Raw genomic sequence first — 22,100 nt, forward strand, 5'->3', positions numbered from 1 at the left:
AGAATAAGTTTTTATTCGAATTGAGGCAATTAATCTATGATTAAAACGCGCGTGTTACAAAACAAAACTGAACAATTGTTGCATTAAGTAAATATTCATATTAAATCGTTGTTTCAGTAAATAAATGCCTAATCGTGCGATAATTTATTATTCGTATTTACTCTTAAGCGGTAGCAACGCTTGTAATAATGGTAATTAGGTAAATTAGGTACACTGCTTGCAGATATGACAAAACATAATAATGAATATGCAAAATACAAAAAGTATTGTTATGTATATATAATTTCAATTGTTACATCTTTTATGACCATTTCTATCAGTATCATTTTCAAAAATAAAGAAGATTAAAAGAAAGATTATTTATTACTGAAAAATACAAAATAAATCACACATACATATATTAGGAAAATAAAACGCGCAGTACCAAAAATAAAGCTTAATAATTGTACTGTTATAATTATAAATAAAGCGCTACGCTAAGCATACGGGTTGAACATTTATTCCTGTAAACTTGACATTATTAATATTTTTAATTTCTGCAAAGTGTTAGTATTTTGATCATCTTCACATTATCAAAATTTTACTCTTTTATTTGAATAATATTAAGAATATACTGAAGATGTATTGAATATTATCCTAAAATATCAGCACATAAAACAATAACACCTGGGTGCCCGTTATGAACGTAAGACAAAATAATAGATGATGAAACGAAAATATTTATGATGTAACGGTAACGCAATGCTCAACGCGATAAAAAAACCTGTTACAGCGATAAAAAAATAATCGCATTCGTTCAAATCACGAGACAAATACATAAATACATAGATTATACGCGTCTAAATTATACGAGGAAAATAAACTCTATATTATTTACGTGGAACTCTATATTTACGCGAAATATTCACAGCTCATTTCATCTGACGGCATAATTCGGAACTGGCGCATTAACCGTACCCCAGAAAAGAACAAGTTTCGTGGGGTCATGTCTGATAAAAAACAGAAAAGGTCGATTGGCAATCAATTTCTTCTGACTGCCATCTCGCCGTAAAAGTACCCCGGTTGTCGCCGCGGCCTCCGTTCCCTTTTCCGTCACATCCATTTCAACTTTATGTAATACCTCATCGGCAAATAAACCCGGATTTACAAGATTCGCGCTGTTTCGGAGACTATCTAGGCCGTAAGACGGGAACTTGCTTTCCATGAATCTCAAAAAGTTCTCGTCTATAGGTCGGCTTTGCCGTCTCTTTCTGTTCTTCGTGTTCTTCTCAGCGTTTCGGAAACGATACTTATTCTGCTCTAAACTCACATATCTCGTATTTTTGTCACTCTTCGGCGCGACTTTTTCGAGGTCATCGTTCTCTGTGACGTACATCGTTCGCGATGACGTGACGTTGCGTTGTTTTCCATCCAAAACGTTGCGACGTACTCTACGAATTTTTTGAATTTGAAATCCTGTGCTCCATTGCTCAATACTAAAGCCACGCTCCTTATCGTCGTACCTGAACAAGTTTTTTTTTACACCGTTATTCACACGCTGGTTATTGTTTTCCCCGATCCGTGAAAAGATAAGATATTCGTCAGTTTTACTAGACAATTGCTCAGGATAAACTTGCCGTGAAATTTGCGGTGACGTTTGCGTAACAATCGGTAGAGCTGCCGAACTTTGACCGTATCCACCTGACAACAGACTCAAATCCGCAGTTTTCGCGTTGAATAGCGAGCTTAAACCCAAATTTTGAAGCGCATTGTTCAAACTCAATGTACTTGAAAGTTTCATTCGAGGAAAACCGATAATACAGGTTTCATTCTTGAGATTACTTATTAAGTTTTCGATAGTCTCAACCGTTAGTTGGTTCTGGAAATTTTTCAAAGCAGTGGCTCCTTCGGCTTTCGGCAGAAGTACGTACATGGACGTCTAGGAATAAGAAAAAAAAATATCTTTATGAATTATGAGAGTCAAAGAAAATTTGTCGTGATAAAATGTTTAAAATTATTAATGTACTAAAAATAATATAAAAAGGCTTTTAAAGAAAAAAGTAAAGAAGTGAGAGATCTTGGAAATAATTTTGAAGGTATCGCAAAAATTTAAAATTTGATCTTGTTAGTGAAAAATAGTCTTTTCAAAAATAAGAGCAGGAAGTGACCAAATCAAGATATAATTTTTTTAAATGTCTTTCAATAGTGCACATTATCTTTATAGAAAAAGCTTAAAATCTTGTTAATTCAAAAATATCTCGATATTAAATCAGCATTATAATTAACACTCTCATGTATTATTATTTTTATTTATTACCTCTAAACCTTTGTAAGGTAGAGCCAATATTTTAACTCCTAGCGATTTGTCTTCATAAAAGGGAAAATTGCCGCCGTTAAACATCATATCTACCTGGATCATGTCGTTCGATTCAATAAAGAATTCTCTTCTGTAGAAAAAAATATAATATATTATCAAAAAATGAAAACAAAATTGTTTTCGCGGTCACCATCAATCCAAAAAATCTTACCGCTGTGTCATGCCTTCTAAGAAATGCTGATTCCATTCTCCCTTGAAGTATAATGCCGATAAAAGAATCACCATAGTTGTCGGATCCGGTGGGCTGTTCAATATGCCGTCGATTTTTCCCATCGTTCGTTCCTTTACCCAATTGTTTATTATATCTTCAGCTTCTTTGCCTTTTCTTTGAAAATCTAAATTTATTACTTCGCTCTTATATACATTCGCGCTAATCGCACGAAATTCAGGACGTATTGGATATCCCTCCTAAAACAAGAATTAAAAATTCATTAAATTTATTAGAATAACATTTTAGAATTAAATAAAGAATTTTTTTATTTACATAAAATTTATATTGAATTTTAATTTACAAAAAATCAATTTCAATAATTTATAATTTAGATATTATTAATTTATAATATTTGGTATGTATATAAATATCATATAAATAATAATCAAAATATTAAAGGTATACCTGAACAAAAACACCACTGGCGGAATCTACGCGCGGTTTATTGCTTCCCTCAATTCTGTAGTTCACAATGTCCAGTAATTGACCAAACGTTTGATGAACAATTTCTGAGTGTTGAGATATGTTAACACCTATTTGCAAACCGAGCACTCGCGAGACTTCGTCAAAAGTCCTGCCGGCAGAACCCAACAAGACTAATGACAAGGCAACAGCGACACTGAGTGGAGAAAAGATAACGTTTTCGCGATGATTAGCCACTGATGCATTATCTTTAGTATTGTAAATAGCTCTATCTAAGTCCAAAGTGAATTTCATGATTCCTCTGGCTATAATATCGTTCACCTAAAATCAACAATATCATGTATTTTCTCGCGAATGTTACAGAATCGATGGAAAATAAATATATAATTATTTAATTGATATTTTCAGAAAACTTAAAATATATGAAAAATTTTAAAAGAAGTATAATCGATTCGACAATATTTTTGCAATTTTATTTCAATCGTGACGTTGTTATTTCTGCAGATTGTACATTGCATAAAATGTAATTCATAAAAATTTACAATCTGTTTTATTTTCAGGGCAAGTTGTTATTACTGCGCATGCAAAAATAACATGCAAATAACAAACCGATAACGACTTACATGATTACCCCAATTTTCCAATAATGGATTAGCTGTCGGATTAGCTATCGGACTTACTGAGGGATATAAGGGTAGCTGGGTTGTAGAAGAAGGATAAAGTCGTGCCGTTTGTGAATCCGCGACACTGGATTGCGGAGCAAACTGACTATTGAATTGTTTATTGGTCTGAACTGCTTGACCACTATTTTGTAACGCAGAATAAGTAGCAGGTTGCAATCCTGGGACAGGTGCACGACTCGTGTAAACTGTCATCCTCTCGTATTGATCTGGATAGACGATCTGACCAGCACCAACCAACACCAGAAGACCAAATAGCAACCATATTCGTGCCATGCTTTCGAGTATCTATAAGAAAGATACATATATTTGTAATATTGATTACAACTAAAAGAGCGATAAATCAAATGAGGTTGATAAAAATATACTTCTATAACATTATGAAAATATTGATTTTCGTGAAATATCAAAGGAATTGTTTGAAATATTGTTTTTAATTTTCTATATTGCTTTCTGTTCATCTTTTTATCTTTTGTACAGATTCAAATAATTCGATAACAAGATAAGATAATTTCATTATAAATTATTGTATCTATTTATATCTGCTTTTTTTTCAAAATGCAGCGATAGCGCAATTAAAATTACTACTACAAATATAATTACAAATATAAAGTTTACATTCGTTGTAAACTATTAGCAGCGGAATCTCGTAAATAACACCTAATGACATGTATAGTTCGCATAATTGTTCACATCCTATACACACATAAGCGAGCGACAAATGCCATTATACCATTATTATTTGCAAACATGATAACAATGATATTTCACATCATTACCAATGATATTATAACATACTGCAAACGAAAGAATAACGGTATATATGGGTACATATACCTGCGACAATAATTATAAAAGAGGCTCAAGATAAAAATATATTATTGTTAAATGTTGTGTATAAATTTCCCTTTTTTTGCATTTTTAAGTGACATTTACATTATCATTGATTTGGAATATCATAATCAATTATGCCAGACACGTTTCGCTAATTAAGAAGATAGAAACTAATGAGACAAAACCAGTCAGGAAATGTTTTTTGATAGATATATCTATACAAACAGGAAATATGTGCAAAAAAAGTCGCATTTGATATATCATGTTAATCAGACTGATCAGCATCTTCATTGATTAATTTAGTATTATTTTTAGTTTAATTTTATTTATTATTATTTATTTTTAGTTTAATTTATTTCTTATATTTATTCATTACATTTAAATTAGTGATTTATCTTTTCTAATTTATTCGAGCGTATTTTCATAATATTTTTTAAACATAATTTTAAGTTGCATCTAAATATCTTAGATGAAAATATATAAAGTGTTGTTTGGTGTTTGCTAAAAAATAAAATATGAAAGTGATATAAAATTTATCGTAAAGCTTACGATAGCATAAACATTAAATCAAGTTACATATTCTGTTTAATTGATGAGATATAATCTTAAGTGCATACTAAGCACAGCCACAAGAAAATGAATATTTAATTTTGTTCAGTGTTCATTACCCTATAGTTTAATGATCATTTATGCGTCTAACAGTCAACGTAAAACTATTTACTTTATTGCATCTAGTAGTCACGATTATTAGAGAAACAGCCACAAACATATTCCAACATCGATTAAATTACGTAGAAAAGATACGATTCATCCATGTTTTATATAATTCACTCCAACAAAATATTATAAAATAACAAGAACAAATTAAAGATAATTCATAGAAATATTTTAAAATAATAGGTAAATACATTAAAATAGAAAAAAAAACAAAAAATATATTTTCCAAGAAAAAAATTTGAATTAATTTGAAATACAAAAAAAAATATTCGAAAAAAGATACTTTACTCATTGAGATAATATTCTGTTATTGAATATTTTTTTAACTGAGACGCCCCTTTGTGTGTAGAATTTATAACGAATAAATTTCAACCATCAATGAATTTACAATACTTCCATTGTGTTCGTTAACATTAACACAATGCAGATATATGCTAAGAAAAACCCAATACTTTTAAGCATGTCAATAGACATCTATACATTATCTGAAAGACTCGATTGTAAAACCATCACATACAATACATTGGAAATTCCCGAGGGAGTGGCAGACATACCATATAGATTAGGGTCCAACCGCATAGAAACATGATCATATCTTTTTAAGCCACTTCCTGATATATATCTTTTAATCCTTCATAAAAATACTTCAATATGAAAATAATTTAATACAAAATTCATACTCTTTGTATAATTTAAAAATATAGTCTAATAAAATTGTCACATTCAAACATCAATTACAAGGATATTTAATATCGCATATTTACAAGTTTCAATAAAAGATAATTTCTTCAAGGAAATTTTTACTACAGCAAGATCAATTCGATTAAAAATCCATAACTGAAAAAAATATAATGTTGGAAGGAAATACCCTGTACGCATAATACAATAAAATAATCAAAATTAATTTTCCCGATATTAATGTTCCGCAACGATGCATTTTATCGAGCGTTGTATGCTGATATAGTACATGTATATACAACGAATAGTGACGTTTCTGATAGCTGGAATTCCCGCCTCAAAGTCAAATAACGATGCGTTATTTTCACAATTACGTTCAATCGATCGAGCTCGTTTTTTTTCTCGCTTATCTGACAAGTTGTGTTAATGTCTATGTCTTTTTCCTATCGCCAAACAAGATATATATATTGTCTAATTATGACACATTCTGTGCCATAAAAGCTCATTAATTTCACGTTGTGTTAAAAAAGTAGAATTTACAATTTGGTATTAAATGTGTATATAATTATAATTTTGATGCTCTTCTCGTTAATAAATAAGATATAATTATGTTTAACATATTTTCTTGTATATACGCCAAAAATTGAAAACTTATATCGGTTTTTCAATCCTGTAATAAAGATCAGATATTTTTAATTATTCATTTTACAAATCGAATTTGATAGGTTAATTATTTTCATTTTAGCTATTTTTCTACAGGAACTTTGCTGTAAAATTTTTCATTAATAATCATTAGTTAATTATATATAATTTTATTTAAAAAACTGTTACTTAATTAGAACAGTTAATTATAATCAACAATCTATCAATATGCATCAAGTTTAAAATGAAACGACTACTAATAATGAGAATGTGGCTAATAATAAAAATTAGCATTTTGAAATTAGCTTCTCGATTAAATTTTTTGATACATATTTGAATTTTCTCCATTTTTATTTTATTATAATTATAACTGTTATTTCATACCTCTTATTTCATAAATTTTCATTTGAAAAAATATCTTCTATTCTTAGTTATCAAAACATCACTTTTAAACAGGATTTGATCTTATCCCGAAGGTCACATGTGAAAGTCATCATGAATAGCTTATCATATATTGCACTTTTCGTTTCTTTATTAATTTGTGACATACTAAATATATAATAGTATGTAATAATATGAAGTAAGAGAGACTATGTTACCATCAACTCTCAAAAGAAACGCTTTTCATTAATTATGATCAACGTAATTGTAATTATTATGAAATTTGGCATTAATTATGAAATTCAATAATTACCTCAGTAATTATAAAATCTTCTTCATTCACGCATAGAAAAATAATGTATTTGTAATTACAGATTACGACAACTCAATTTTGATTAATAAGGATAATTAAATTAACTACTTTAGAAAGGACACTGTTGTAAAATTTTTCTCACAAAGAACACAATAGTATTAATTAATATAATTTATAAAAGTATTTCATAATTTTTTTTATTCTATTAATGCTTTTATATCAATAATTGATGTAAAATTATTTTAGAAATGACATTAAATAATTTAAAATTTTTATTTTCCAAAAACATTTCGCATTAATATAATTAAAAATATTATAAGAATATTGTCTTTCTCTTTTTATCTTTTATGTATTTAATCTCATTATTGTTTTTGAATCAATAAAACTGGAGTTTTGTTTATATGTGTATCTACGTAAAAATATATTGATAAAAATCCATTCTATGTTCTATTTTTCAACAATAATGTCCTTTCTAAGACAAAAAAAGATACAATTAACACCCACCTGAGAGAAAGCGCGACAATATAATCTTCGTGAAGTCCTCGAAATGTCCTCGATCTGTACGATTCTCTCGATCGATTTACCGCTTTGACGCTACGTACGACGCTTCAATGTTCAATGTCCTCTAGATATAGGTCAAGTTCAATCTATTCTTCACGTTACGAATGCCGAATGTCATATAGACATGTTAATTACTTCGAGAGCTGATTTTGGACATGAAACTCGTCAGCTCTACGTTTTAAATTGTCGTCAGACAAGTCTTACTCGTAACAACGTATCGCGTGGGACACGCGCGAATACTAACCGGGTACCGGTCTCGTCGATCTCTTTTATTAGTACCCAGACTGACGATGATAGCACAGAGAGATGTGGAGAGAGATGTGAGCGCAGCGCGAATACCACGACATAACTCGAGACTGGACGACACTGTGACTCACCAATTTTGCTTACGCTTTAAGCATAGCTTACACGATACCTTCCTTCTGATGACGTTCTTCTTGTTTAAAAGCATGCTGGAATAATTAAAAGAAAAAACAATTTTGCATACAAGATACTAGTAAAAACATCTTGAAATGAGAACTTATAACTGCGTTACTTATAAATAAATAAACTTGTAATAAATTGAATGCATATTCTTACTGAGCAGTTCGAGAGTACTTCGTACTTATATATTTTTCTATTGATTGTATTGCACAATGCTCGATCTACTTTAGATTCATGCAGGCACCCTGGTAAAGACACAATGAGGGCGCATGAAATAGGAACCATTTATCATCGGGATGTGTTGCGTGTAACTTGCGACAGAAACCGGTCTTCCTGCAAATAATGTGTGTGTTAAATGTTAGATCGTAATATCATAACAGCGATAATATAAAAAACATATTAAACGGCATATAGGATGTTTCCTACAAATATAAACTATTTAGCCGAGTATTCGATCAAGTATAACCGGTTAATAAACAAAATCTAGTAAATTTTATAAATTATTCTTTATAAAATATTTTAATATATAACTGTTTTATATATTTATAAATCTAATAAATATATATATATATATTTTATCTTTAATATAAAAGAAATTATCGTCACACAATGTCGCTAATAAAATTAAATAAGGTGCGCATCAATTCCCGATAATACAATATTTGCACGAAATAATGACTATAGTTATTCTCATGATACATTGCATCTTTGAGTCATACATTTCAATTATTTATTTTGTATAGATTACGCCCAAAGAGAGAAAGAGAGATGATTATATATGTATCACACACGTGAGTGTGCCGCGTAATTTTTGCGTGATACGGCAAACATTTGAGGTTCTGTATCAGCGCGCTTTTTTTGTATTCGTTTCCGCTCATTATAACGCCTTTCCGGATAAGCCAAAAAATTTGCCTTTGTCAGAAGTGAAATTAACAATAAGCGAAATAGTTTTGTAACACGTCAGCGTTACAGATAAAGATGAGATTCATCGGGACACGTTTCCCATATAGCACGTAATATAATATCAATATTACAGAAATATTTCAATATTGTAAAAATATTTTATATATATTCTTTCTGTGATATGTATATTATAAATTACATGTTATTTGGGTTATTTTTCATATAAAAATATCAATTTATCTGAAAGTAATAATTATTATAAAAATTAATCATATTTCTTCTTAATATATTGGATATAAAAAATCATAAATTAATAAATTCTCCCCAATTGATTTCCTCTAAAATAAAAATCAATGTTTTATGTATTTAAATATACAATCTGGCAAATATATAGATAGGTCAATTTCTTTTTTCAAACATACTATTTTAATGTATTATATATGCACGTATGTTTTTACGAATGTAATAAAAATTTGCCCATCAATTTTTCTTGATTTTTATAATTATTATTATAAATATATATGTAACAAAAGACGTATATATAAGTATAGTTTTTAAATATAATTTTTTTATATTTATGTAATTAACTGCGTGTGTTTAAGCGAAAAATACGCGCTAAATTATTGGACAAATTTCATTCACGGGATCATTTTCACGACCCTTTACTATATTAAAATTATGTTCCATTTTAATTATAAAAATGTCATATACGAATGAAAATATATAAGTAATTTTTCAATATTACCAGATTAGTAGCATTCTATCGGAATATACATCAGCTGATATATTTATAAAATGGCAGGACAAGTACTATACATGCACAATAGCACGAACCTTCCTATACTATTCTATAGAAAAATATCAGAGCCAGAATTAAAAAGAGACAGGTATATTTCTGGTTGGATTTCTGTTTCTTTTTACATTATATCATCTAAACCGAAAACATTTCTCATTAGATATTTAACATTAAAACGATATAGCTATTTATCATTTCCAGGAAATGTTTTAATTTTATTTATGAATTTAAACAATAAAATGAAAACAATAGTTATGAATTTTTTATTTATTTTTCTTACAATTCATAAAGTACAGTACGAAGTCAATGTTTTTAGCTACGATACTATAATGACCAACCAATCAGCGAATCCCTGAGAAAGATAGCAATCCACTCAGCATGTATATATTCTTTTCTAATCGGGTCATTACTCATTACCTTGAACTTTGAAGGTTGAAAGCTCACTCTAGTATGCATAAAACTCAATGGTTCAACCGCGCAAAGACCTCGGCTCTCGGCGCGTAATAGAAGACAGTCATCGCGATGCTTGTCACGGAAAAGAGAATAAAAAGTATAAAGGAGACGATAATATCAGAGCTACATCCTATCGATTAAAATGAAACGAAATTCGCATAAGACTAGATCGCCTAAATGATTCGAAGCGATCGCATAACCTAACCTAATCGAGGCAACATAATTTCTTGAATTTTTTTTCATCACAACCGGAAGGAGGAGAAATTACATAAAACCCTTCGCCGCGAACGCTCGCTCGCGGTAGGCGAGCGCACTATTAGTGGTGCCACTCTACTACTCTACTGATACGTTTCCCGCCAACATGGCAAAGATGTCGGCGCTCGTGTCGTTTCCCGCCAAGCCCCCGCGGCAACCTCGACACGGTGGAGCGAACTTTTTGTATGGCGGTATAAGAGAGTTTTCCCCGCGGTTTCTCGTTTGAGCTCTTTTTGGCTGGAAATTACGGCGCGGAAGATGGGACAGTCGGACGATATCGAGGACTCGACGTACAGTCAGCACCAGGATCTCTGCCAGAAGCTTAATATGGATGCGACTGCCGCGTCCGAGGCCTGGAGATCCTACGAAACTATCCGGCAGAACTACACTCTCGAGGTAGCGTTTTACCTTATAATAAGTTAATAATCTCCCAGTCTGACGATTAAAATACGATTGTTCTACGATCATCTTCCTTTTCGAAGTGCTGAAACGATATAATGTTTCGCGACACTCTCGGGTCGCGATAATACAACTACTTTGAATCATCGATGTTCCGCGCGAGATGGAGAAGAGGAAGCAATGTCGAATGATACCCAATACTACGCATTTTTTTTTTAAACGCAACGAACAAAGAGCTGACTCGTTAATATCAAGAAGTCGTGTTAAATATGTTTATTAACAATTTTTTTTGCAATACTTTTATATATTTTTAATCATAAATATTGGCATTATTGTTTGATACTTAACATTTTTTCCTTTAAACAGTAATTTGTGGAATCTTATTAATTTTCTAGTAATAATAGATTTTTTCTTTTGCTTTATTTTCTAATATTATATCAATATATTTCATCAGTATAAAAATTCTTTTTTTTTTTTTTTTGCAGGGTGATCAGTTGCATTGGATAGGATGTGCATTATATGTAGCTTGTAGAAAATCCTCCACACCCACAGTTGGAAGAACAGGTGCTAACGTAGAAGGCAATTGTGTATCACTGACACGTCTCTTGCAATTATGTAATCTTCCATTGATACAATTCTTTACAAAAAGCAAATCATGGGCGGATATGGCTAATATGCCACAAGATTTTCGTGCCAAGATACAAAAACTAGAAGCAAATTTCTCAGTGTCTATGGTCATATTTAAAAAGTACCAGCCAATATTTACCGATATATTCAAAGATCCAAGAGAAGATATCTCTAGACCACCTAGATCTAGAAGGCATAGAACAATACCCTGCACACCTACCAGAGTTTTTGAATTCTGTTGGACACTATTTATATGCATAAAAGGCGCAATTCCTGATATCTTGGACGATCTTGTCAATTCTTATCATCTTTTATTAGTCTGCTGCGATCTTATATATAGCAATGCTCTGTTATCTAACAGAAGAGATTTACTGAATCCTAACTTTCCTGGTAAGTATTTATTAGCTTTAAAATAGATACGAATTATGATACGAGCAAGAATAATTTTATATATCTACATATATATAATTTATCTAATTTATAGGCTTGCCAGCAAATTTCAATGATGAGAACTATACTGTGCCACAAACAGCAGATTGCATTGTTAATCTGTTGTGCGAGCGTCATGAAGCAATTCCTGTTGAGGCTAAAGTTATAAAGGAGTATTATATGAAAAATTATATCAACAAGCTGTTTAACGAGAAAATTCTACGTGGTGATCAATCCAACTTCTCTGGTATATTAGATGCATTGAACTTTGATGGTAACAGTAAAGCTGTTAACAAGGCATACGAGCAGCGTGTGTTGAGCGTTGGAGATTTTGACGAAAGAATTTTCTTAGGTAAAATTATTTAATAATCATTAGAAAACTACTTCTTCATAGATCATCATACACACAAATATATAAGACGATTAAGAAACACACACATACATATATGAAGAATTGAATACATGCATTGCTGTAAGCTTACGCTATAATTTTGCATGTTCTGTGCCAGCTTATATTGCTTTTGTAAATATTTGTGTAAATAGTGAAGTGAAAACCTATATATGCTGTTCAATTAATAATTATTTGCAACTTTGATCATACTAAATTTTCACAAAAATTTTATTTAACAGCAACATTTTTTTTTTTTTTTTTTCCTCTTTAATAAAAACTTTGTTTTATTATAACTATTAGTTGCTTATTATGTATAATATATACTATGTGTTAGATATTATACTTATAATGAAGCTATCTGAATTTGTAGATTGATTATGTTTCTAGTTGAAAAAAAGAAAAGTAAAAAAAAAAAAAAAGAAATATTCCTAGTAATTTATCTATTTTAAGTTATTTTATTTTTTTCTCTTATAAAACAAATTTGGTATCTGCTGTGTCGTGACTGTGCTTTGTAGCGGATTGGAGAAGAGTAAATTTGAGCAACATATCAAATTTGGATATATCTGGCCAAGATACTAGTAAGCATGTCCAGTTTGCTAAACACGTAATCTTTAAAGGTGGGATATAAAAATGATATAAAAATTGAGTGAGATAAAATTTTTATATTTTGAGAGGGTAATTTTAACATTTGAATGAATAATCAAACTAATTTCTTTTAATTACATTAATTTCACATTTTTCAAACAAGAAATTTAAACAGAAATGTAATTTTTTATTTTCCTTTTTATGTTTATTTTTTTTTTTTTTTTTTTTTTTTTTTTTTTTTTTTTTTTTATCAAATTATAAATATTAATTCTAATAATATCAATTTATAATTTGTTTCAGGCCATGATGCTAGCGAAAACATTGGTTCCCCTACGCAAATAAACATTGACGATTTTCATGAAAGATTGCAATTGAAAAGAGAACAGCACGCAGGAGTAAGTTTTAAGAAAAATACTATTTCTGCTTTATTTCTAGTTATTAAGAATGTAGCATATATATATAATATTACATATGAAATTTTTGATTTTTTTTTTTATAGCACATACAGTATCTAGCACCTCCTACACCATTGACTGGCCGTAAATATCTTCGATCAAAAGATATGTCTAGCATAACACCGGTAACAACGGCAACTCAAAGCGTTATTAAGTTACAAGCTCTGATAGCTGGACAATCTTCTCCAAGCGAAGGCTTATTACAAATGCTGAGCAATTGTTCTCAAGATGTTAAATCTTCAGTCGAGGCGAAAGTTAAACAGATTGGTGAACAATTTTGTGCAAATTATAACAACAATGTAAATGATGGTACGACATCTGACTTTGGAAAGAAACGTCTTGTCATGGGACAAACCTTATTCTACAAGTTATTAGAAATGATTTTAAACGATGAGAAGCGTAAAAAACCGAATGATGACATAACTGTAAGTTCATATATATTGCGGATATATCGAGAAATTATTGCAGCTGTATATTTATTTATTAATATCTGTCTGTTACAGAATCTCCTTTTGAATGAAATATTCATTCAGTGTTTGTTTGCTTGCTGTCTTGAGATAGTTATTTATTCGTACAAGAGCAACGACAAAATATTTCCATGGATATTAAAGGCTTTAAATCTAGATGCATACTATTTTTATAAAGTTATAGAAATTATAGTAAGAGCCGAGGATCAATTGTCACGAGACGTTGTCAAACACTTGAATCAAATCGAGGAGAAGATTTTGGAGTCTCTGGCTTGGCAAAGCGACAGCCCTCTCTGGCAAACAATCGAATCCTTGTCTGTGCCGAGTTGCGAAGAGGTTTCCTTACCTGGCACCTTGGAAACTGTCGATCCAACTGCACCTGGCCAGCCTGTGTTAAGACGGATTGCTTTAGATCGAGATCGTACTCATCATGACGTTCAACAGAGTCCGATTTCGTCCGCATCAGAAAGGTATAACATATTCAGTCAACTAAAACTACAGAATAGTGAATATAGTTAAAAAATTTCTAGTTTTTTTTTCCCCGAAAATTAAAATTGTGTATATAAATGTATACATGCGATTTATTAAAAAAAAATTAATCAAAATGTTATGGAAAAATAATAAATTTGAGAATATACATAATTGTTACCTTTATTTTTTTTACTTAATGAATTATAATAATAATTATTAATTTTTATTTTCTTCGAAAGTTAATCTTTCTGCAAAATAATTAGAAATGTAAAAATCAAATTTATATCATTATTGTTTACTTAGTTTAGTTTTTTGTTAAAACAAAATATATTAAGTTGTATATTATTTAGATTTCAGTCCCCTATCGCAGCATCCGGTATAGCAAAGAAGCGATTATTCCCTGAGGCTAGAGTTACTGGTCAAAGTGTTCTAAGAGTCGGACAGAGTGTATTATCTTCTAACAGAGGAATGTTAATAGATAACCAAAGAATACTTTTGGTACCCGATCAAGTTGCTGTTTCGAAAGCGTCAACCACACAAGCATCGAATAATTCAACTATACAAGGAACGAATAAAGATGCAGCTAGACCGAAGAGAACAGGCTCTGTGGCATTATTCTTTCGAAAGTTTTACAATCTTGCATGCGTTCGCATGCAAGATTTGTGCAATTCATTAGAAATATCAGACACCGATAAGAAGAAGATATGGACGATTTTTGAATATTCCATCAAAGAGCGTACCGAGCTAATGAAGGATCGACATCTCGATCAAATCTTAATGTGTGCAATTTATGTGATATGTAAACTCGTAAAGATGGAAAAAAACTCATTTACCGAAATTATGCGCTGTTATCGTCTCCAGCCGCAAGCAGAGTCGCATATATATAGATCGGTACTTATAAAAAAAATTTCTAATGACGGAGATCCGACAGCAAGCAGTAGTAATGAAAGATCAGAAGATAATGGTACTTTAGCAGAGAATATAACTCCCCCGACTCCGACAAATATGGCTGGGACGTCGCAGAACTTTGACGGAGAAGAACGAGGCGATTTAATCAAATTCTACAACACAGTATATGTGCCACAAGTCAAAGAATATGCAAATAGATTTGGATCAGCTCGCGGTAGTAATGTTATGAATCTCTCGTTGAGTCCTTTACCGAAAGGAAAGGCGCCTGCTAACTCTCCAGTAAGGCGTGTTACCAGTAGTATTATGACACGTACTTTAGATCCGAAGGCTATTAGTGCGTCACCGGCACCACAATTAAGTTATTGCTTCAGTCGTAGTCCTGCCAAGGTAAAATTAATTTTAATCTCAATTTAATCTTTTATATCTTTAACTTTTAGATCTTCGAGGTACTAAAACTAAATCTTTTCTCATCTTTATTCATTATGTATTTTCTTTTATTTTCAGGATTTAGAAGCTATTAATAAGATGATGATATCTGTAGATGCGAAAAAGAGCGTAGGAAAGCGATTACTTTCCGATGACACAGATGTAGAAATGACAGAGGGCACGTCTCCTAAAAAAACTGCGACTTTTGTCGCGCGAAAATTAGAAAATATCATTGGAGAACGACGAACACAAAATCAATAAGCGGAATGTGGTAGAATAATGTCAATCGTACCTTACAAGGACGAAAATTTTCGATTTGCTTATTTGCATTTGAATTGGCTTACGAAAAACAAAGAAATTTACCTACACAAGGCAGATGATATCATCCAATCTTTTGGTTGTGTAGCGTAATAATATGAATCAAATGTTATTTCTCAGGTACAGTCATTCTAGCAAGTTGGAACCCAATATAAAGTATTCACATTATATACGAATGCTACAACGTTTGTAATTTTATTTAATGTGAAGTCAGAATTCAATTTCCAGTATTGTTAGGATTGACTTTTACCAGAGTAGAGTTTTCCTTTTTTTTTTTTGTATTTTATTTTTTATTTTATAATTTACTGAACCAAACTGTCTTTCAAGCCGTATAAATACACTGGAATCTGGAATATAAAAATATGTAAGGGATTACAACCACAAAACATGCATAATTGCACTTTCCATACATTATATCATTGCACTTTCCATACGTTATATCATTAACATATAATTTTTTAGAATTAATTGAAAACATAAACATCATGATTTTTTTAAATTTGTCTGTTGGTACTTTTCGATCATGATTGTTGCTTAAAATTAGCTTTACGTAGTAAAATTACATATCTACATCCATACATATTAGTGATAATTAGTATATAAAATTACTGGTAATTCTATACAAGTATTAGCAATGTTTTTATATAATCACCAAATTAATCGCTATTTCAAGATAACATATTTAAATAAAAAATTATTGTTTAAATAGAAGAAAGAACATTAAATAGGAAATTTGCAAAAAGAATATAATAGTAATATTATTGTGACAATATAATTGTAATTGTAATTCATATTATGATATATATATACATGTGGGCCAGTTCACTACCATCAACAAATATTTTAATGATAGATTTTTAGATTTAAAAAATTCAAAATTTATTTTTCTTAAAAATTTGGTTAATGATTATAACTATTAATATTAGCTATATCATGTGTTAATTAAATAATCAAATTTACACAAAAAGAGTTCACAAAATATAATATTGTACTACTTATTTTATATTTGAAACTTAATCTGTTTTCTTATTCCTTATGCTTTAAAGACTTTATCGATAAAGAGTCAACATTAAAATTATTATTTTTTACTTATTGCCATTAAAATATTATTCGGTTACGGTCAAACAACTCATATACACACAACTATTTCAAATTTGTAAAATAAGTTAAATAAAATAAAAAAATATTAATTATAAGTAGATTTGTTTTTGTTATAATTAAAACTCGTTGATTGCATGATATCTTGTAAAATATAACCTAGTCAATATTCTTGAAACATTATTTGGTATATTTCATACACTGGAAATTGTTCTGACTATCCCAAGTGGGTATATTATGACTTGTCAAATTACTTTTTTTGTGTTTTGTTTTGCAATCAAACATATACAAAGGCTATAAAAATATAGTTGCAACCATACTTGAGAAAAGTTATTTTAATGATAGATTTAAGCTCGTCAGGAAAAGCAACAAGTATCTGCAACAAATATAAATATCAGCATTGGGTGATATTTGATTAAATTTACTTTTTTTATAAACGAAAAACATAGATTTAATCTAATAATGGATATAAAATTACAATTATATTTATCACACAAGTGTATCTTCTATCTCAAAATATAAGTTATTTATATTTTTTGAAATTTAGTTTATCAAAGGTTAAAAAACACTCAAAGTAGATTTATATAAGTATTTCTGAATTCAATTCTCTATGATCTCATTAATTTGCCATTTTATTATCGAACAATGTATAAAATGAGACTTATGAAATAAGAAAGAAAGACAATTATATTTATTGCATTAAAAGAACTTTGTAACTCGAGCTTAATATAATTAAATATTAATCGCAAATTAAATACTGATACTTTAATGTAACGGAATATTCGTTAAATATTCGTATAAATATTCGTTATGCTTGGAGATGATTGTGTTGCTTATTTTTGTTTCCATTGTTCTATATTGCCTACATACTCTGATTATCATTACATTTTATTTTTTCTACTGATTATAATATGACATACAGGGCAAAACGATACAGAACTTTTTTTGCTCAGTTTGATCCACTCAATTTGTACACGAGATTTTTTACGAATTATCGGACAACCTATATATACGAGAACGCTGGTTTTTTTAAGGAGCTTCATCTTTTATTATTAAAATTTAATTATATCGTATTTTTGGCAATATATTATTTAAATAAATTAATGTAAATTTTCTTCTCTTCATAAAAAGTGAACAAATTTAAAAATAATATAGAGTGCACATGCATATAAAATTTTTTATTTCTATATAAAATGTGATTCATATTTTGTTTAATATTTAAAAAAATCACAAACATATACAATATTTTATGAATTAAGTCTTTATTAGTCAAAATCAAATTCAAATCTTATAATAACAATTCTCGATTATTTTTTTGCGTATAAAATATATTACAATATGTATATGTACACAAGGAAAATTCCTATATATTTAAAGTAGGCCTTAAAAGCCTAGCTCGATGTTCGCACGCGCGTGTTTATTTTATACATATAATGCACGTATATGGACATATTTTACACAAATCATGCATAATACATAAACTTTAGAAATGTCCAAGTATGATGAATATGTAAAATTATATATTATACATTTTGTACGTTGTGAACATTGAGTCATAAAGATCATTAAAATATATGTTACTGCTGAAGTAATGTTTCCCGAAATTCTCGCGAATTTATTTACAAAAGATGAGCGCGCAGTAAACGAGAAAACAAACTTCTGACTATATGTTTACGTATTTTCCAATGAAATCACCAAAGTATAACTTAATACCTCATAATGATATATTGGCACAAATGTCGGATACGTCAATTCGCGCGGTAAGAAATCCTTTTTTTAGTCCATTATATCTAAGTTATGTACATAATACAGAACAAATTTAGCTTTGATTATTAAGAATATCGATCTTCTTTCTAATTAAATCTCTCAATTAACGATCACTTTATAACTCCAATGAAAATATATAAAAATCTTAAATACCATATTGCTACATATTTGCAGTTGTAACATTATTTTTTAATGCATTATACCTGCATAGTATCAACTAATTATTATTATTATACGATTTCATATGTAAAAAATCACAAATGTTTTTCTTATAAACTTTCATTATGTCATTCAATATCAAATTCAAATCGTGCCTTTCTTTTTAAAATGAAACATGTGATTATGCAATTAATACAATATACAATATAGATTTTTATTTCTATTTGACAAGTAATGGACATTTTTGTAAGAATTTACAAGCATTAGAATTGTTATTTACAAGTAATAAAATATATACATTGTGCCATATTATCTTTGCTAATATCTTAACAATTTGATTCGAAGAGAAATAATGATTCGTTAATATTTTAATAATTTTCTCTATGAAAATAGAGAAAATTATCAGCTTCGCTATTCTGATTTATTCGGCTTTATCTTCCAGCAGAGGAACATTTGAATATTTTGGAAAATCTACAGCATCAATAGGATTTTTAACTTTGAAACTAGGAAATAATCCTGTCATGCTAGTTCTAGTGTTGTACCCTTTAGAGAAACCATCCCAATGATTACCAAAGACTTCGATCAAGTCTCCGATCTTTAATTCTAACTCCCCGTTTTTCCTCGGTTTGTGATCTAAAATAGCTACGTGAGGATGCGGATTTTGTCCTCCGTAGTAATATATATCGTCGAGAGATGTAAATCTATCATATGCATCTACATAGAAGGTTTGCATTAACTCATACGCGACACGACACACTTGGGAACTGAACGTGCACACTAAATAGTCGCATTCGGATAAAAGGTGAATATCAATAATTATTCCTTGCAATGAAGTGTCTGAATATCGCTTCGCTACAGATGCTGTCTCGGCGATATCTGGATCGCCTATTATTTCGTAATTTGTATAACGTTTTCTAGCTGTTGTTATTACTTTTGGATCATCGCTAGCTAAAAAGACTCTCTTTACATCCGGCTTGGTTTCAAGCTCGTCAAAATACTGTTCCACTTTACTCATGTATTCATCTATGTCATGATAAGCTGCCTCTGTACCTACTTTATCAGTCCTACGTACATGAACACCGACAATAGGTTTCTTAAAACCAAGTTTCTCTTTTGCCTTGTCTAATGTTCGTTTCACATGATCTTGAGGTCGCATCAAGTATTTTAATACTTGTCCTACCCACCAAACTAAAGGGTGACCATGGATCTTCTCTAATCTTGGTGCCAAGTCTGCGGGTACACTAGGTGGCTGGAACCTTGGTTTTGGATAAACATTGTCTACTATCGGCAGGGATATCACTTGTTTAGAAGGATCACCAGGCCAGTTGGAATGTGAAACACCTGTTGTAGACACACAGGTGTCGCTGAGAGGTTTGAATACAGATTCCCAGCCATCCTTCTGATATCTCCATCCTTTAGATTTTATTATCAACGTCCTTTCTGTACCATAAGCTACTAAAAAGCAGTACGTGATGTGATGAACCTGCAAATGAGAAAACATCCATTTATTTTATTTATCCCATTTAAGGATTTTATATATAACTAATTAACATAATTTAATTTTTTACCTGGCAACCAAAGCCACATCCTTTATTTAAACTACATATCAATTTTTTTGCTTTATTACAATCGGCAGGATTTTGCAGATACCTTTTCAATTAAAGTCAAAATGTACAATCAGATTAGAGGAGACATATGTAGATTATATTAGATTAAATTGATTGGTATGAATGTAATACTATATGAAATATTTTAATATTATATGACAAGTTGTATGTATATTACCTAAATCTTCTCTGAACTAGATCAGATAAATCTTTTGCTTCTTTCTCTCGCCATTCATCGTAACCATCTACTTTCTTTAATTTATCGATATTTATTATAAGTGACTTTTTATGTTCCCATACATTTTTCACCACATCTTGTATCTCTTTCTCCCTCTGATCATATGTAAATTCATCAATATGTTTTTTTAATTTATTTAATTCGGCACTAATATAATACCTGTGGCATATGGTTAAGTAGGTAATCATTGTTATAATATGTTATTTGATAAAAAAATCAACTATCAAAAAAGATAGTTAATTATTATTTACCATGTTTCCTGAATATCATTTTTCAATCGCCGTCGTAGTTCTTCGTGTTCTAAAGAAGGAGCACCATGCTGTAATCCATCTTGATGTTCTATTAGGTCATAATACGCTGAGGCTTTCCCGATCTTATCTTGTATGGAACCTAAATGATCGCCTTGTACAGATTTTGGTCCTTCTCTGGAAATTATGTTAGCCTATACAATGAAAAGATCGCAATGCTCCATATTTCAAATTTCACATTTTAATGTTGATGAATTTCCTTGTTTTTTCATAGATTCTCGTGCGCAAACAACATACCCTAATATGAAGTTCTTTAACGCATCGTTTTGCCTCTTTAGAATTTCAAAGTCGTTAACCATTTGTGCTAGGCGTTGCGTGTTCTCTTTATTGGCAGTACTAGCATCTCGGCTTGACAAGGAATTCAACTTAAATATGTGAATCATGGATATAATTAATACCAAAAACCAAGTGACCAGCAACACTATTCCAAGCTTCCTTAGCCAACCAGGTCGTCCGGAACAAATCGCTAGCATTTTGAACAAAGTACTTTTGCTTGTGATGTGTCACAACATTACGATATCTGAAAATAAAATAATAAAAATAATGTAAAATTTCAATAACTAAATGTATTTTATTTGCATATACATTTTTTATATGTTATATTTAGTTTAAAATCTACATAATATACTACATAGTGAGAGTAAGAAGGGTATAAATATCAGTGTATAATTCAGAAATATAATTTTTAATATATACTCTTAGATACAAAAACGCGATTTCGACATATTTTTATGTTATTGACACATTTCTCCAAAACTATCACTAGCTTTCTCTCATTTTTTGTTCCTCATTGGATTTACATTTAATAAAGGAACACAGT

General features: G+C 30.1%; 3 protein-coding genes across 10 annotated transcripts in view; 1 reads left to right on the forward strand and 2 right to left on the reverse strand.

Moving 5' to 3' along the window:
- Nucleotides 1-98: 98 nt before the first annotated feature.
- On the reverse strand, nt 99-8,295 carry LOC140675143 (serine protease inhibitor 28Dc). 3 transcript variants are annotated; one of them, XM_072909258.1, is made up of 7 exons: nt 7,740-8,248; nt 3,614-3,958; nt 2,973-3,311; nt 2,508-2,764; nt 2,297-2,426; nt 1,617-1,918; nt 99-1,502 (listed from the first exon to the last, which is right to left on the reverse strand). In XM_072909258.1, the coding sequence occupies exons 2-7, from the start codon at nt 3,944-3,946 to the stop codon at nt 917-919; spliced, it is 1,947 nt and encodes a 648-aa protein (XP_072765359.1). In that variant the 5' UTR covers nt 3,947-3,958; nt 7,740-8,248; the 3' UTR covers nt 99-916. The 3 variants fall into 3 exon arrangements, with proteins under 3 accessions (XP_072765359.1, XP_072765357.1, XP_072765358.1); XM_072909256.1 differs by having other exon boundaries at nt 99-1,918; nt 7,740-8,295; XM_072909257.1 differs by having other exon boundaries at nt 99-1,918; nt 3,671-3,958.
- A 2,095-nt stretch (nt 8,296-10,390) lies between these two features.
- On the forward strand, nt 10,391-16,491 carry LOC140675142 (retinoblastoma-like protein 1). Of its 3 annotated transcripts, none has more exons than XM_072909253.1 (9): nt 10,391-11,022; nt 11,511-12,042; nt 12,137-12,433; nt 12,988-13,089; nt 13,358-13,452; nt 13,557-13,937; nt 14,016-14,449; nt 14,801-15,746; nt 15,864-16,491. In XM_072909253.1, exons 1-9 carry the CDS (start codon nt 10,885-10,887, stop codon nt 16,044-16,046), a joined length of 3,108 nt encoding a protein of 1,035 aa, XP_072765354.1. In that variant the 5' UTR covers nt 10,391-10,884; the 3' UTR covers nt 16,047-16,491. The 3 variants fall into 3 exon arrangements, with proteins under 3 accessions (XP_072765354.1, XP_072765355.1, XP_072765356.1); XM_072909254.1 differs by having other exon boundaries at nt 10,392-11,022; nt 12,988-13,050; XM_072909255.1 differs by lacking the exon at nt 12,988-13,089 and having other exon boundaries at nt 10,392-11,022.
- A 1,969-nt stretch (nt 16,492-18,460) lies between these two features.
- The window catches only part of Fuct6 (alpha-(1,6)-fucosyltransferase 8), a 4,473-nt gene continuing 833 nt past the window's right edge, over nt 18,461-22,100 (reverse strand). For all 4 annotated transcript variants that reach the window (XM_072909259.1, XM_072909260.1, XM_072909263.1 and 1 more), the window contains exons 2-6: nt 21,518-21,800; nt 21,224-21,397; nt 20,913-21,131; nt 20,696-20,777; nt 18,461-20,610 (exon numbers count right to left, since the gene is read on the reverse strand). In XM_072909259.1, the coding sequence (XP_072765360.1) occupies nt 19,549-20,610; nt 20,696-20,777; nt 20,913-21,131; nt 21,224-21,397; nt 21,518-21,753 (1,773 nt within the window). In that variant the 5' untranslated portion in view covers nt 21,754-21,800 and the 3' untranslated portion in view covers nt 18,461-19,548. The remainder of the gene's footprint in view (nt 20,611-20,695; nt 20,778-20,912; nt 21,132-21,223; nt 21,398-21,517; nt 21,801-22,100) is intronic.

This window comes from Anoplolepis gracilipes, chromosome 17 (assembly GCF_047496725.1).
Source record: "Anoplolepis gracilipes chromosome 17, ASM4749672v1, whole genome shotgun sequence".
In the NCBI taxonomy this organism is placed as follows: Eukaryota; Metazoa; Arthropoda; class Insecta; order Hymenoptera; family Formicidae; genus Anoplolepis; species Anoplolepis gracilipes.

What these genes read in the sequence shown, in the direction of transcription:
- LOC140675143 (XM_072909256.1), bottom strand. Translation starts at nt 3,946, where the DNA reads ATGGCACGAATATGGTTGCTATTTGGTCTTCTGGTGTTGGTTGGTGCT. An exon ending in TGGAAAATTGGGGTAATCAT is followed by an intron (nt 3,312 to 3,613) that starts GTAAGTCGTTAT and finishes TGTTGATTTTAG; the next exon opens with GTGAACGATATTATAGCCAG. An exon ending in TTAGAAGGCATGACACAGCG is followed by an intron (nt 2,427 to 2,507) that starts GTAAGATTTTTT and finishes TTTTTTCTACAG; the next exon opens with AAGAGAATTCTTTATTGAAT.
- LOC140675142 (XM_072909253.1), top strand. Translation starts at nt 10,885, where the DNA reads ATGGGACAGTCGGACGATATCGAGGACTCGACGTACAGTCAGCACCAG. An exon ending in TGACGAAAGAATTTTCTTAG is followed by an intron (nt 12,434 to 12,987) that starts GTAAAATTATTT and finishes TGTGCTTTGTAG; the next exon opens with CGGATTGGAGAAGAGTAAAT. An exon ending in TAAACACGTAATCTTTAAAG is followed by an intron (nt 13,090 to 13,357) that starts GTGGGATATAAA and finishes AATTTGTTTCAG; the next exon opens with GCCATGATGCTAGCGAAAAC.